We start from the raw sequence: 16,767 nt of genomic DNA on the forward strand, positions 1-16,767 counted from the left end.
CTCTCTGTCAAATAAGTAAAATCTTAAAAAAAAAAAAAAAGAAATTCTACAAAGTTAAGAAGAACAGAGAGTGACTGATGCAAAAACCATATATCTCTTTAGGAAGTAGGTAAAGAGTGCTAAGGGATTATTATCTTAACTCTGTGAAACTATTACACTTAATAACTGGAAGTGAGCATGGTCTGTTTCAAAGTAGTTCTGCAACCACTTGATTAGACATTTCACCTCTGCAGTCCTAAAACAGACAGCTATGTAATTCTGACAATCAGAATCAACACTTACACTGATTCTAAAGTTCTAGATTTGCTATTATTCAAGAAAAGAAAAACCCACAAACATACTTTTATACCAAAAAGAAGCTTCATACCATGGTTTGAATAAAATAATCACAATGCAGAGAGCTTCCTGCTCCACTTGCTTGGTTGTTGTGACTGCAACAAGAATAGTGACATTTTTTTTTATATATATATTTTTTAAGATTTTATTTATTTATTTGACACAGAGAGAGACACAGCAAGAGAGGGAACACAAGCAGGCGGAGTGGGAGAGGGAGAAGCAGGCTGCCTGCCAAGCAGGGAGCCCAGTGCGGGGCTCGATCCCAGGACACTGGGATCATGACCTGAGCTGAAGGCAGACGCTTAATGACTGAGCCACCCAGGCGCCCCAAGAATAGTGACATTTTAAAAGCAAAGGTTCATTTTAAATTGTGCATATCTTAAAAAGCATTGCAGTGAGGATGCACTGAAAATACCCACATATCACACTCTCTTATATATCATTTATCTAACTATCTTTCTACCCATCTACTGTGCTTGCTACCTATTTCTGCCCACAAAAACCTTGACAAGCAGGAGGAGGAACTGCCATTTAAAAATCACAAGGTTTTCAATCTGTAGAGATAAGATTTCATATCACTTTCAAGACAAACTATGCCTTTGATAGGGAAAAAGCACCTTCATGGACCCTTTGATTACAAAAGAGCTAAAAACAGCACTCCCTTGTGTTCTGGAGCAGAATAGAGGAGAAACTGATGTCATTATAAAGGCAAATATTAAATGTTTTTAGATTGAGACACTGTTCTAGTCTGTTCCGTATGCAAGTTGTGTATCAGTGAAGCAGGGGAAGCTTTGCCTTAGACTTTCTTGCCCTTTCTTAGGGGTTACTGGATGTATGAGAGGTCAAAGAGAAATATACATTAACTTCTTCTGAACTGAATGTACCCCATACTGCAACAGCTTGAATTTCTCTGCAGCTGTTCTTGCATTAGCCATTTACACAGACCTGAAGTTGAAGCCCTGCAGAGATGAGGCACACAGGGGTGAAAGAGATGGTAAAAAGTACAAGTCAACCAGTGCTTGAAGGGTGCTGGTCTTTGAATAACACCATGTGGCTGTAGCTGAGATCTTGGCAGGGGGTAGTGGGTAGAGTTTAGGGGGCAAAGGAGAAGGTAGTCTCCTGCAGAACAAGTTTTGATTGAGAAAATACAAGCACCTTGGTGTGGATAAGAAAGAAGATGATGCTGGTCTGTAGTTTAGCCCAAGCAGCTCTTTATGTATGATGGTTTTCTTATAATTCACAGGGTTTTAATGATGACTGACTAATCAAAATAATGATAAACATTAACAGATGTAAAATCCAACAGAGTGTTAAATAATGACACCATTATGTCATATGAAAGGACTTCCCCTCTCACGGTAAGTGAAATTTCTCTTGGGACATTCCATTCTCTGAGGAAACCCCCTCCTCTCTCCAGCCCCCTACCCAGACTTTTTGAAGTATCTTCAGATTTAGTTCAATTTCTGTTTCACACAGAAGGGTGAAAACAAACAAACAAAACTAACCAACACAAAGCTCTTTAGTAGAGAAAAACCTTAAAGTAACATTTAGCAGATAGGTGTTATATTTGCTGAGGAGAGCTGTTCTTGACCAATCATTCCTCAGAGCTGGGGCTTCCCTTGACATCTTCCTTTATATCTTCACTTCTGGGTGGCCCCAGGCCCCTGCAGGCATATGAAGAAGTAGAAGCGTGCCTTTAAGAGGGTGGCTGGCCATGCAGGTGTCATAAATGCAGACAGATGTGATCCTCTGACCCGGGACACTTAGGGACCATCCCACTTCCCACTAGATATAAGGCCATGTGGTCACTTTGAATAGGGTTTTACGAAAATTTAGAGGCCATCAACATAGTACTACATAGAAAGTAACTGGCCAGGGCTCCTGGGTGTATCTCTTCATGCCCAGGTGAGTTAGGGTAAGAAAGCAAGGCCCAAGCTGTATCTTACACCAGTACTGTCAGGCAGATTAAAAAGACAATTATTCTACTGAATCTAAAAAGACATTAGTGGTTCAAATTTTAGTAGCTTTGGGCTGCGATCATCAACCCTGTAAAGTTGTGGGGGTTTTTTGTTGTTGTTTTTATTTTTTTAAACCATGGAAAGTTTTAAAGAACCTGTTTGTCGTCTCAGGTAGACCTTTCTGGACAGAGATAGGGAAGTACGTAGGTCAAGGCAAACCGTTCCAGACAAGGAAAATAACCATAGCCAACCAGCAAAATGGATGTTCATAAACCAGGAAGGGTTTCTTAACCAAAGCTCAAAGAACAACATGATATCAAGGGCACAACTACAGACAGTACTGGGCTCTGCCAACTACAGCTAGGGCTGCAACTTAAGTGGCAGAGTACAAGAGTACGGCAAAGCATGAAAGCACTGTGTGCAAGGACTCCCCCCCCCCCCCGAGTCACACCAATGTGCACTGCATCACTTTCAAAAACAAAGGACAATAGGACTTTGGTCATCCCTAGATCAAAGAGCCATCCCACCTAGAAATTGCTCTACAAAAGGAAAAACAGGTAGATGAGGTGATGATAAGAGTATCTAGCATAAAAAAGAATGAATGATTAGTGAACCTCACATCTAGACAAATGCAACAACCTCCCAGTTGTGTTTTCTCTCTTTAACCAACAAACATCAGAAAGTTTCCCCATATGCTAGGAACTATTGTAGGTGCTGGATATAAAGAGTGATGACAACTGGCCCCTGCCCTCATGAAGCCTACAATCCTGGAAGCTATGCATACTCACAATACACATGCATCCATGTCATTAACCTGTAGGCTGTAGGCTGACAATAGTCACTTTCTACCTGATTTTTAGGAACCAGGGCTCTTATTCCCCCCTTTCCCTGGTAGTCCGCTCTACAAACTGCTTGATAACCCTATTCCTCCAACACTGGCCTTAGCTCTGCCAACCCTCCCAGAAAACTCTACACATAGCAGATTTTATTGACTCCCAACTATGTCTGCTAGCATCTCTCCATTTACCTCCTCCTAGATTCTCTGACCCCCTCTGCTGCCCTGCTTACCTACCTACATACCCATTCCTCTTACCATTCTTCTCTGATCTCACCAGATGCCTGTGCTCTGAGATCTGAGCTCTCCAAACCTCTTAAGAGGAAGGGGGACACCAAGTTCATAATCAGAAAAGACTACTTGGAGGGCTGGAAACTGGTAGCCTTTGAAAGGTTGAGGTCATTGAGGAGGCTACCCTTATGGTCAGGCTTCTCTGTGTGGCCTCAAACAGTCAACTGGGTAACCTCTTTCTGGACAGTTCCAGAGAAACAAAGAAAATGTTTTGTGCTTTTACTTAGGTAGTTCTAGACTCCATCTTTCTTCTTTCCACAATTCATTAGCTTTCTTTTACTTTTAGTCATGCTTTAGTTATATTAGCTCTTCATTTTAACTTCTTGTTCTTAGTTTGTTCTTATTTGACAGCATGGCCTAAGAATTCTGTGGAGGACTAACATTATCTATTAGTATAAATTTAACTTGTTATAAAGCAAGAGAAAGAGAGAGGGAAAGAGTGACAGAAAGAAAGAGATTTTGTCTCTAAAAGATGTCATCCATGTGGCCCTAACATTCATTTTTTTAAAAAATGATTTTATTTATTCATTTGTCATAGAGAGAGTGGGAGAGAACACAAGCAGAGAGAGGGGCAGGCAGGGGGAGAGCGCGAGCAGTGGGGAGGGGCAGAGGGAGAGAGAGAGAAGCAGACTCCTGGCTGAGCGGGGAGCCCGATATGGGGCTCGATCCCAGGACCCTGGGATCATGACCTGAGCCGAAGGCAGATGCCCAACCGACTAAGCCACCCAGGCGCCCGGCCCTAACATTCAGAAGACAATGGCAGGAAATGCATTTTGCTCTACAAGGACTGGAGATATTTCTGATTGTCATGACACTGTGGGGATGCTACTGACATATAGTAATAGAGACCAGAGATACTCCTAAATATCCTACAATGCACAGGACAGCCCCACAAGCAAAAAAAAAAAAAAAGTTCAGCCCCAATATCAGCAATGCTGAGGTTGAGAAACTGGATTACAGTTTGTTCAAAAGGCCAAGGAAGATTACATAACTCCTTTTCACTTGGGCAGAGGTTTGTCTCAATTCTCTGAAATTATCAGTAATACCCCCAATGATCTGGCTGCCTTTAATGGTTGAGCTTCTGCTTGTGGGCTTTTGCACACTACTACCTTAAAGTTCAGTTATCACTCACTAAATACACCATTAACTGGTTATCCTTCATCACATGTGTATGGACTCAGCTTGTTAACAGATTCCTCCTCACTAGGCACATGTGAAGGCTTTACTTATTTGGAGTCATTACCAAAATTTATGGTGTTGGTTGTGTTGAGAGAGACAAAAATGGCAGGAAAGAAAGTGGAAGTAAAAATCTTACATGGGATGAAATTCCACTAGGCTTATGATGACTTTTATGAGTGAGAAAGAAAGCAAATAAATAGTTTCTACTTTAGATGTGAAACTTGCCAGCTTCTTCTAGGAGTCTCTTTCCTTCCCTTCTTTCTATAATTAGGAGCTATCAAGAATAAAAGAAGGAAGACAGAAAGGCAGTTGGAAATGGGCAGTTCACCTGTTTGGTATGAGAACTGAACCTGAAAATCTCTGAGGTGTCGCTATGAAAATGAAAAGAAAGGAAACCAGGACATGTTGCCCAAATTGGATCAGACTTTCCCTTTTCCTTTTCTTTAGTCATACACTTGCAAGATATGACAAACTGTTGATTATTGTGTGATGATAAAGAGAGGTAGGATTAAGCTCTAGGATAGGGTGGGGGGAGTGCAGGGAGAAAGTCTCTCATGGAGAAACCTCCCACAGAACATATTTTTAAAATGACTCTTCTGACTTCTGATGTTAATGGTCTTCTCTTTTCTCATTTAACCAAAAATAAAAATTTGAGAATTTGAAATGAGTTCTGGGCATGTGGATCTTGTAGGACCATATTGAATGAAGGCCAGAGTATCCATTTTGACTGTTAGGAGATAACCATCATAGGTTGTGAGCTTAGGAGAGGTTATAAGAAATGAATAAGAGTACAGAAATGTTCCAAATGGATTACAGAAGAAAAATTGCATATGGATCTGCCATTTATGGGAAAGTACCAACTTATGAACTGGTTATGTTCTTCAAAGTTCATCTGATTACTAGAAACAACAACAGCACAACTGAAGTGGAGGGAAAAAGTAGTTCATTGATTTCTGGATAGGATCTTCAAAAATTTGCAGTCCAATGCTCTCTAAAATGAGCAGGAAAAAACTGGTTCAGAAAAGCTGATCATCTTGCCAAAGATCACTATGAGATTTAGGAACAAAGGTTGGTCTTGGGATTCCCCGGGCAGTCTACTAACCATGTTGTGTTACCTATAAGCAGGAAGTGAGTAAAAATAGTGATGGTGAGGAGCAGAGGGATAGGAGATGTGCTGTCCAGGTGTCTGGAAGGTGAGGGAGAGAAGAGGAAGTGAAGGTGGTAGAGAAGGAACACTCCAGAAGCAAGGGGGCAGGTCTGTATTCTATCCAACCTATGGGAGACAATTTGCGTGTACACTGAGTGGGGGCTTCCTACATGTGGGGTTCTGGTCCCTGCTATTGCCCAGAAGATATGTGGCGTACAAGGAGAGAAATGACTCAGATGGAATCTGGAAGTTCTTTACAAAATGTCAGCATCCTTCAGAATCTAACTGATGGTCTCAGTCCTCTAGAATTCATTAATTTATTCAACAAACATATACTGAACCCCTATTTTATGCCAGGTACTGTCCCAGACCATGTGGCTATAGTAATGAATGAGACAGGTAAGGTCCTTCACATCAGGAGGCTGCTTTCTAGTGAGACAGATAAAACGTAAGCAAACAAGTATGATAATGTCCAATTATGTTAAATGCTATGAAGAAAATAATACAGGGTAATACGACAGTGACTGAAGAATCTACTTTAGATTGGGTGGTCAGAAAAAGCCTCTCTGAGGAGGTGACATCTGGGCTGAGACCTCAAAGACAAGACCCAGCTTTGCAAAGGGCTAGGTCTGGGTGGAGAGCACAGCCCATACAGAGTGCATGATCCAGCCTGGCAGGTTCAAGAGGCACACAGAAAGCCAGTGTGGCTGTAACCTGTTGAGCAAGAAGGAGCAGATAAAATGAGGTTGTCAGGGGTGAGCCCAGCCATATTAGATTGATGTGTATGTTCATTTAACAATTATTAAGCACCTATTTTGTGCAGAGCATTGCTAAAGATATAAAAATAACACTGAGAAACCCCTACCTCAAGGATTCCGTCCCCAGGGAAGAAAGTTAAGAGCTTAGTAGGGGTGATAGAACTCTCAAAACAATTCTGCTACAGGTTAGAAAGTATTCTACTCCAGACACAATCATAATGCAGACATTACTATGCTGTTTAGCAAGGACAGGGGCTTTCCGGAAGCAACTGTGTCAATCCAACCATGCACCTAATACAGCCAGTTTATAATCTGAAGATGGGCACATACTATAAATCCAAAGACACGGTATGAGGTCTGAGATCTGGCCATCTGCTCCCCCACGGTAGGGAGGTTAGATCATCCCAGAGATGAGTCACTGAGCCCACCTTTCCCCCTTTCCCCACCGGGTGAGCCTTCTCGGTCTTCGTGGGTGGGGCAGGGCCATAGGAATCCCCCAACCGGGGCCTAAATCTGTCGCCCTCAGAAAACCCAACCAGGGGAGCCGCGAAGACCAAAGCTCTGATTAGCACCTGATTCACCGAGGCAGTCAAGGCAGGGTGGTGACTACTGGTAACAGGTCCCCCCAGCCGCCCCAGGGGAAAAGGTCTGCGGGAGTTTTGGTGCCCCTGATCCCGGGGGAGGTGGCCGGGTGACGCGCTGCGGCCGAGTTGGGGAAGCGCCTGCGCGACCACCAGGCCCCGCCCCCGCCCCCGCCCCCGCCCCCGCCCGTAAGTCCTTCTCCCGGAACGCTCGCCGCTGGGGCTCCCGCCGCTGCGTTGCGCGTGCGCTTTGGGCTCCGGCTCCGGCAGCGGGGAAGCTGTGAGCTGCGCAGGGCGGGGCGAGCGGTCGCAGCGCCCGGGAGCCCGACGACGAGTCCCGGGGAGCCGGCCGGGGAGGGGTTCTTGGGCGCTCACGGGGCGTGCACTGGCAAAGCGAGACCATTTCCCGGCAAGGGCGCCAGTTCCTCTGCTCTGCTCGGCCGGGAAGTCCGGGGCGGACTAGCGGAAAGCCCTACCGTCCAGGCCAGCTCCCTGGAGCAAACCGAGTGGCCTGGATGTCCCTGATTATTATTGTTGTTGTTTATACTGCGAGCACGAAATTCCTCCCCAGGGCCTCCTCCCCCGCCCGCTCCACCTGCTCCTCCCTCCTGTTGTAACATGCCATTAGTGAGCCTGCGACCTCATTTCCAAGGGTGCTAGAGTTCGCATTCAGCCACCATGGGGAATGGGATGAACAAGGTAACGTGTCTTTCTTTCATTTTTGCTGGTTTTGTTTCCACTTTCCAGGCTTCCCCCTGGCTGGTGTTTGCTGGGCAAGGAGAGCCCTCGACGGGTGCCCCCTCTTCGCGCTCCGACCTGTCTGACCAGGTCGTGTTCCACCGCGACTTTGACACTGCGTGCGCTTTCCTCTAGTGGGAACGGGAGGGAGGGGCGGCGCGCCTGGCGCGGTGCTGGTGATGTCTCTGTTTTTGAGGTGCCCCCCCTCCCCCCCCCGGCCTCCTGCGGGCTTCCGGGTAAGCAGTCCCCCGCGCCTACCCTGCCAGCCGGTGTGCTTTTCAACTGAGAGCAAGCCGTGCCCTTTAAAAGCGTTGACACTTGTTCTGCCGAGACCTCAGCTGAGCTCAGAGGGGTTGTGGTTTCTTTTTCTCCCTTCCCCTTCTTCACTCCCAAACTCGGCTCTTGAAGCGTCACCACCCACATTATTAGTAAACTGGAGTAGATAAATATCTTCTATTATTTAATTTCCTCTTTCTCCCACATTCTTTTTTTTTTTTTTTTTTTTTTCGTGTGGACAGAGAAGTTGACAGAGACCTAAGTCCTGAGGTGTTACCTGGCAGGGATGGGGGTTTTGAGAAAACAGATTGAGAGCTGATTTATCCTGGATTATATGGGTTCTGCAACAAGGGCAACCTGTTGGCTGGCTGCTTGTGCTGATTTTGCCTTATACAAAATTCGTGTTGCTCTCTTCTTTTCGTCTCTGTTCTGGCCCCCACCGTCTGCTTTTCAGTTTCCGTAGAACCCCCTTCCTAGGTTGTGAGATAGTCTGTCTTTCCTGACAGTGGAAGATACCAGAAATTAGCTCTTGCAGTTGAGAGCTGCCTGGGGTGTATATTCGTATCAACCACAAGGTTGAGGATTTTGTGATCTGGTACTGCTGGTTTAAAGGAGAGAAAAAACTTTTAAAAAGCCCTCCGCAAAAGCAAGTACCTCTTCACAGGTCTTTAAATGGTCCTGGATCAGAGGTTAGTTTCTGGCCTAATGCTTGTGTGCCCCCATTCTATTCCACTCACATACATCTCCACATAGATTCAGCTTTCATATTTGGTGGACAAAACCATGTGGCTGGCTGGCTTTCCTTCTTTCTTTCCTTTCCTTTCTTTCTTTCGTCTCTGCACTAGGGTCAGCAGTGATTTGGTTCTTTCAGCTAGAGTGTGAAGTGCGATGGGGAGTGTTAGAAGTTAAGGTTGGGAAGAAAGTGCAGTCACGGGTAATCCTGGGTACCCAGTTAACTTTTTTCTCCTGCCCACATCATGTTTATTGTGTTCTGCAGACTCAGTTTATAGAAGAACTGTGTGATTTGGCCCTGCATATCTGAGGCTTTTTGGTAACCAGAATGGTATTCCTTGTGTGGGTTTTTTTTTTTGGGGGGGGGGGGGAGAAGCAGTGACCAAGATTAGAAACAGACTATTTCTCTTGGATAAATACTTGCATTATGTCCCCGTTAAAACTGAAATCCAGGGGCGCCTGGGTGGCTCAGTCCTCAAGTGTCTGCCTTCGGCTCAGGTCCTGATCCCAGGGTTCTGGGATGAGCCCTGTTTCATTCTCTCTCCTCAGCGGGAAGCCTGTTTCTCCCTCTCCCATTGCCCCTACTTGTGTTCCCTCTCTCTCTCTCTCTGTCAAATAAATAAATAAATAAAACCTTAAAAAAAAAAAATCCATCAGCACCATAAACCTTCTGCTTGTTAAATGAAAACATAACAATAAAGATGCTTCCACAAGTTTGTGGGCTTGTAGTCATACCTCGGTTTTCCTTTGGTTCTTTCTACAGTTTTTTTCACTTGAGTTGTTCACTCTCCATCGCTTTAGCATTTGATTTGTAGTATTTTATATTATGATTCAAAGAACATACTTAAGAATATGAATGTGAATGATTGCCTAAGGTTCAAAATTAAGGCTTTTCAGCAAAAACAGTCATTCTTATTGTGACTTTTACCTTTCAAGGAAAATAATAAATTTCTTGCTGTTATTATCATAATCATTTTGTATTGTAAATAGAGCTACTATACCTAATGTAGAAATGCAGAAACATAATAGATTTCGAGAGGTCATTAATTTAACAAATATTTATTGTGTACCTACTATTAGCCAGCTGCTATGCTAGTTGAGAGGGCAGAGGGAGAGTACAATGGTAAATGACACAGTCTTTCATAGAACCTTTGGTATAGACCAGAGGTTGAACCAACTGAAGTGTTTGCCTCCCATTGTCACAAGCTAGGTTTCCTATGAAATCCAGGGACAGCTCGATTTTTACCAGGTAGAATGCTTTTTGGAGGACACAGAGCAGCTAGGAAAGAAGAAGCCATCAGCCTGGGCAGCTGGGTTCCAGATGAAGTGAACCAACCCTGGCAGTCAATGGGGGGTTAAGATGTTGGATTGGGAGGGTCCTCACATCCTGCCTAGAATGGTAATACTTCCTTCAGCCCACAATTAGATCATTAATTCAGGTTGATCAAGATAAAAATATGCACATGGAGAGGGCGCCTGGGTGGCTCAGTTGGTTAAGCATCTGCCTTCGGCTCAGGTCCTGATCTCAGGATCCTGGGATGGAGTCCTGCATGGGGCTCCCAGCTCAGCAGGGAGTCTGCTTCTCCCTCTCTCTCTCTCTATCAAATAAATAAATAAAATCTTTTTAAAAAATGCACATGGAGAAGGATTTGGGGCAGATTTCTCTGATAAAATGCTTGGCCAGGTAGACTAGATTTTTGTTTTTCATGGGGTATTATAGTACTTAAGACTAATAAGGTGACAGTGAGTATAGGAGTTTCCATGATAGGTCCTCACCCAGAAGAGTAGCAGGTTCAGACCCTTGAGAGAACTTTGAGTCAGTTGGGAGTTTTCAAAGACTCCACAGAAACATGACATTTGCATGCAACAGGCTGTTTAGTTTAACCCTAATCCCACTAGAGACATTTACTAGGTTGATCTTTAGCAGTATGGTGAGGCACTGTGCATTGTGGCTATGAGCCAGACCATCTGGCTTTGCGTCCAGGCTCTGCCCCTTACCAGCTGGGTGGCTTTGGGCAGGTCACTTAACCTCTGTGCTCCTCATCTGTAAAACGGGGATGAAAATAACAACACCGACTTCATGGGGTTATGGTGAAGATCAAATGAATTACTCTGTGCAGTGAAGTCTCAAAATAGGGCCTGACACACTATAAACTCATTAGTGATTACATTTTTGGCCAATTCAGAGGATCTATTTGAGAATTGCACAAAAAGTAATCAAAGATTATTTTAGTTGCCTGCCTTCCTCTCCTTTGGATGAATGTCAAACATGAAGGAAGAGAGAAGGTGGCTTTTCCTATTTTGCAATTAATTTGGAGCTCTGGGGAGTTTTTTCAGGTTACTTTTCAGAGTCTTTAGAATTCACTTGGGCTGAACTGCCATCCTAGCACAAAGGAAAGATTTCCACTACTTTCACAATCAACAGGAACTAGGTTTCAAACCTAGCATTAGGACCTTAGTAGTTATTTAATCTCTCTGAGGGTCCATTTCCCAATCTGCACAAAGAGGATAAGACACACTGACTTCCCACGGTTATAGTGAGGCTTAGATTTTATAAGCTGTAGGCACATGATATGAGGCTTAAAAAATAATAGATCACAACTGCTGTGTTCTCTTTTTCTACTTCCTCGTCATCTTTAATAGGCCATAACATAGAAGCCTCATTCCCTTACATTGCCTGTGTAACATGCTGTGTCCTCCTAACTGAGATGGACATGATGTTCTGCCACACAGGAGACTGGAATGTATTGATGAGAACATCCTCCATGAGGACATGACATGTACATGAAAACTGCTATACTTGAAGCAGTCAGAAGAAAATCTACGTTTAGTTCCTAAGTTTTCTTTTGCTAAGGATGACCAACTTCTGTGAGATGGGAAAGGAATCTTGTCCCAATAACCTTAGGGCACAGATACTGCAAATCATGCTTTTAGTTCCAAGGCATTGTATGTTTTTATTTGTAAATGGTCTTAGAAAAGCATTTCTATGGTTAACATTTTGATTCTGCAAATCAACTTCCTTTTACAGATGGGAAAAATATGAAGCCTAGTTTAAGACACACAGGAATACATGAACAAATTCTAGCTAAGGCTTTTAATTTCTAGCTTCTAGCAAGGTACTTTGTCACTAATCTTGTAACTTTGGGCAGTTCCTTCTGATCTCAGCTTAAACACTTTTACTCCAGCAGGATCCTTGGCCGAGATCAAATGCCACCTAAAATTGCACTCATTATCTACTTACCCCACTCTCCTGAAGTTATCTGTCTTACCCTCTGGAACCTGCACACCTCCCCACCTCTCTCTTCCTTTTCTCTTTTCCCCCCACCCTCCCTCACACACACACACATACATACAACCTGTATTGTGCAGAACAGTAGCCATTAGTCACAGGGCTATTGAGTACTAAAATGTGGCTAATTGCAAATGAGGTGTGATTTAAGTATAAAATACACACCAGACTTTGAAGAGTTAGTACAAAAAATTTTAAACCATTCTATGAATAATTGTATATATTGGTTACAGAAATATGTTTATATATTGGTTGTGTATTATAAATACTCCGAGTATATTTCAGTTAAATAAAATATATTAAAATTGATTTCATCTGTTTCTTTTTCTTTTTATGTGGCTACTAGAAAATTTTAAATTACATATATGGCTCACATTCTATTTCCATTGGGCCACAACTGTTCCATGAGAAGCCCACTGTGGGGAAAGACAGAGGGGCAGGGCTAGCACAAAGCCTGATTTGGAGTGTCTCTACCACTCTGCTGCTTCATGAGTGTGATCTTGAACAAGTCACTTAATGTTTCTGAGCTTCAATTTCTTTACCTCTTTTGACTCATAGAGATGGTGGTTAGCTTATCCAGTCTCATTTGCTCAAAAATGAATATGGTGATACTTCCCAAATTCTTGAGAGAAGCAAATGAGAATTTATTAGAAGACATTCTTGCGACCTGTAAAGTGCAAATATGCACTGCTATTAGCGTGAGTCGATTTGTCCCATTAATGATTACAGTGATGACACTGCTTTAGGATGGCTCTGTTCTCCATAGGAAGATAAGGGAGTAGAGCTGAGAAAGTTTAGTTCAAGGGGAAAAGATCAAAGACATGAATATGCCTCCCTAGGCATATGCCAGAGTTCCTCAACCTCTGCACTATTAACATTTTGGGCTGGGTCAGTCTTTGTTGTGGGGGTTGTTCTGTGCATTGTAGGAGGTTTAGCAACATTCCAGGCCTCTACCCACTAGGTGCCAGTTGCACTCCTCCCCCAAAGTGACAACCAAAAATATCTCCAGGTATTTCCAGATATATGCTGGAGGGCAGAATTGTCCCCCATTGAGAGCCACTGGCCTAGGCTTCCCCCCTCAGCCGAGAGGGTCTGGCTGATCTAGAACTGGATCATTATCAAAAGTTGAATAGGGCCTTAAAGGTTGAGAATCTCTGTTTTCATATGGTGAGGGGCTAGAAGGTTAGACATCCTTGTGCTATTAATGCTGCTGTTTCCACGTGACAGCACCTGACTTGCCACCTTCATAATTTGTTCATCTGTCCATCCACCCATTCATCAGATTATACTGTTGAGCACCTGCTATTGTCAAGGCACTGTGCTAGAGCCTGTACTGGGAGATGAATGTGAAAGACAGGAAGCCCTGTCACCCTGGCCCCAGGCAGCTTCCAGAGGACTCCCTCTGTGGGAAGTAGGCACACCATGTATGCTGCTGTATAGACAGACTGCTCTACGCTGGTAATCTGTCTTCTGTCCTCTATACTACCTTCTGGATATTTTCTCTTTTCAACATTATAGTTTTATTTCATATTGAAGGAACAAATGCTTATGGCTTTATTCTAAGTGCATACAAGATTATTCTCAGATTTTTTTATTTTCTAGAGAGAGCGCAACTGGAAGAGGGAGAGGGACAGAATCTTAAGCAGACTCTGTGCACAGAGTCCAACATGGGGCTCTGTCTCAATGACCCTTAGATCATGACCTCAGGGCGCCTGGGTGGCTCAGTCGTTAAGCGTCTGCCTTCGGCTCAGGTCATGATCCCAGGGTTCTGGGATCGAGTCCCACATCGGGCTCCCTGCTTGTGTTCCTGCTCTCGCTATCTCTCTGTCAAATAAATAAATAAAATCTTTAAAAAAAAAAAAAAAGATCATGACCTCAGGTGAAATAAAGAGTTGGACACTCAACTGACTGAGCCACCCAGGTGCCCCAAGAATATTCTCAGATTCGTCTTTTTGCAAATGCAAACTGGTTAAGTCCATGGCCAAATGGCATTAGGAAAGTCTGTGACATTTGACTCTTCAGAGAATCCACCAAAGTTCTCCCCCTCATTCCTGGCTTTGAAATCCAGAAAGTTCTTTCTGACTTAGGAAGAATTAAGATTATCCCACCCCCACAATCTTGTGCTGCTGCCTGATCAGGAATTTTATCTCTTAAATCTGTTTGGGTGGTGTTCTTAGATTCCATGGCATCCTGAAGCACTAAGAGAAATGTTTAAAAAATAAACTCAAAATATTTACTGCCCTTAGAAGCAGTATTGTTTTGTTCATAAGTGCTTTTTTGTGGTGAAGGATTTGATTTTATGCATTTCTGTATGGACAATGTTAGAACAGTGTGGGTGTGAAGGATACTGATCAAGAGGAGCCATTAACCATGGAGAATCTTTAGCATGGTCTCAGAGTATTTTTGCAAGTGTCTTCCTTGGTATTTTCTATTTCTAGACAGTCTTTTATCAGAAAACAGAATCTTTTTTTGACTAGCATAGTGCTAGAGAGCATCTTCCATTGCCTTTTATTATCTCTTCATGTGCCAGACTCTGTGGCAGGCTTTTGAAACAGAGCAGGGAACACAATAGACATACCCCCTGCTTCAAGGTCAGTCAAAAAAGTAAGCAAATAATAAAATAATTTTAAGTACTGATAAATATGATGAAGAAAATAACAAGGGGATGTGATGGAGGGTGTCAGGGAATTTAGCAGTCAGGAGAGACTTCCTTAAGAGCTGTCATCTCATGGGTGAATAATGGGGGAAGAACATCCTCTGCAGAGGGAAAAAAGAAATTATTTCTGAGGCTCAAAGATGATTAGGACCAATCTGGTTGTTGTTATCTTAGAGTCATAGAATATTCCCAAACATATCCAAACTGTATATATAAACTTCTTTCCTTGATCTATGCTTTTCTTCCCTCCCAGGTGGTAATGATTTCACTCCCCTTGTGTTCTTGCTTCTGGCTTGAGTTCAGACTTCATGAATTGACTGACTGCCCAGCCACGTTGTCCAGATGAACATTCTGCTCTTCCATGGTCTCCTCTATAAGCTATCTTTCTGCTGGAAAATTATTTCATTTTCTCTTTCTCTGTACTTAAGGATTACCAGAAACAATCATATCAGAGAAGTGGATGGGTCAAATTTTTGTTTCAAGTTTGAATTATGAAGCTGACTAGAGTAGAAGTTTAAATATTCATGGGGTTTCTATTCTTGAAAACAAAAATCTAATTTCTCTCTCTGCCAATGGCCAGCCTTCCTTTGTCTTATTTTGTAATTCTATATGGAAGAAACTACAAAAACTGGGATTGAGCCATTCGCTTTCTATTTCCGGCCCTTGAAACACTAGGTTACTCTTGTGGTCTTGAGAATGAAGTTTAAAGTTTACTGACATTAGCTCTGTCTTCTTTTTACATCTGTGGAATTTAAGAAACAAAACAGATGAATATGGGGGGGAGAAAAGAGACAAACCAGAGACAAACTGAAGGTTGCTGGAGGGGAGGTGGGTGGGGGGATGGGTTAGATGGGTGATGGAGATTAAAGATGAGCACCAGGTGTTGGATAGAAGTGATAAATCGCTAAGTTCTATACCTGAGACTAATATTACACTGTATGTTAACTAACTGGAATTTAAATAAAGACTTGAAAAAGAAAAAAAGAAAAAAATTTTAGGGACACCCGGATGGCTCAGTTGGTTAAGCGTCTGCCTTCGGCTCAGGTCATGATCCCAGGGTCCTGGGATGGCTTGCTCAGCGGGGAGCCTGCTTCTTTCTCTGCCTGCTCTGCCTGCCACTCCCCCTGCTTGTGCTCTCTCTCTCCCTCTCTCTGACAAATGAATAAATAAATAAATCTTTAAAAAAATAAATTTTAAATGCATATAGAAATGTGCATCAAATGATTTTTAGTAAGTTGGCTCTTTGATTTTAGTAAGTTGAAGCCTCTGTCTTCGCCAGCACTGTGCCCTGGCATCCCTTTGGGATGCTGCTCTCGTCCAGCTCTGGCCCCTGTGCTACTGCTGTGGCCATCCCTGGCCCCTCTGGAAACCTGCCCAGGGCAGAAAGGGACAAGGTTTGATTTCTCAGGCTTTACTCACCATTGTTTTTCATATCTCTCCTTTCCTTGCTTTACCTCCTCCCACCTTATTCACATTCTCTTTTTGTTCATTTATTCATTGAAAAAACATTTACTTGAGTATCTACCAATCAAGGGAGAACCATCCAAGTTTAGAGAGAACATACTCACAAATATGATGCAGGCAGCAGATAGAGGTCATAAACTGTAGTCCATGGGCTATAGTCGGCTTGCAGATGTGTTTTATTGGTCTATCACAATATTTAAGGTTTTGTGTTTTGTTTTGTTTTTTGTAGTTGATAGCAGTTGAAAATTGGGCTGTTTCCCTTAAAACCTGGATGCTGGAATTGGGGGTCCCGCCCTGCATCTTTGTATGGTCACCTTAGCTATGGGGAACTTTGGGGGAAAAGCTAGGCATGGGGCGGAGGCTGCAGACATAGCAAACTTACTACTTGAAGGTCTCACTTGCTGAGGTGCCAGATTTAGGTTTTATGGTGATAGCTACTTAGAACCCTAATAAGGTTTTAATCTGAAGAGTTACATAGTCAGTTTTGCACTTGGAGGCAGGTTGAGCATTCCTTTGGAGGGATAGGT

At 43.2% G+C, this 16,767-nt stretch overlaps 1 protein-coding gene across 1 annotated transcript in view; it reads left to right on the forward strand.

The window, feature by feature from the left end:
• The first annotated feature begins 7,295 nt into the window (after nucleotides 1–7,295).
• LOC116644826 (interferon regulatory factor 4-like) overlaps nucleotides 7,296–16,767 on the forward strand; it is a 136,992-nt gene continuing 127,520 nt past the window's right edge. Inside the window, exon 1 of the mRNA XM_032424668.1 lies at nucleotides 7,296–7,784. Within this exon, the coding sequence (XP_032280559.1) occupies nucleotides 7,764–7,784 (21 nt within the window). The 5' untranslated portion in view covers nucleotides 7,296–7,763. The remainder of the gene's footprint in view (nucleotides 7,785–16,767) is intronic.

Source organism: Phoca vitulina, unplaced genomic scaffold (genome assembly GCF_004348235.1).
Source record: "Phoca vitulina isolate PV1807 unplaced genomic scaffold, GSC_HSeal_1.0 scaffold31, whole genome shotgun sequence".
Lineage (NCBI taxonomy): Eukaryota > Metazoa > Chordata > Mammalia > Carnivora > Phocidae > Phoca > Phoca vitulina.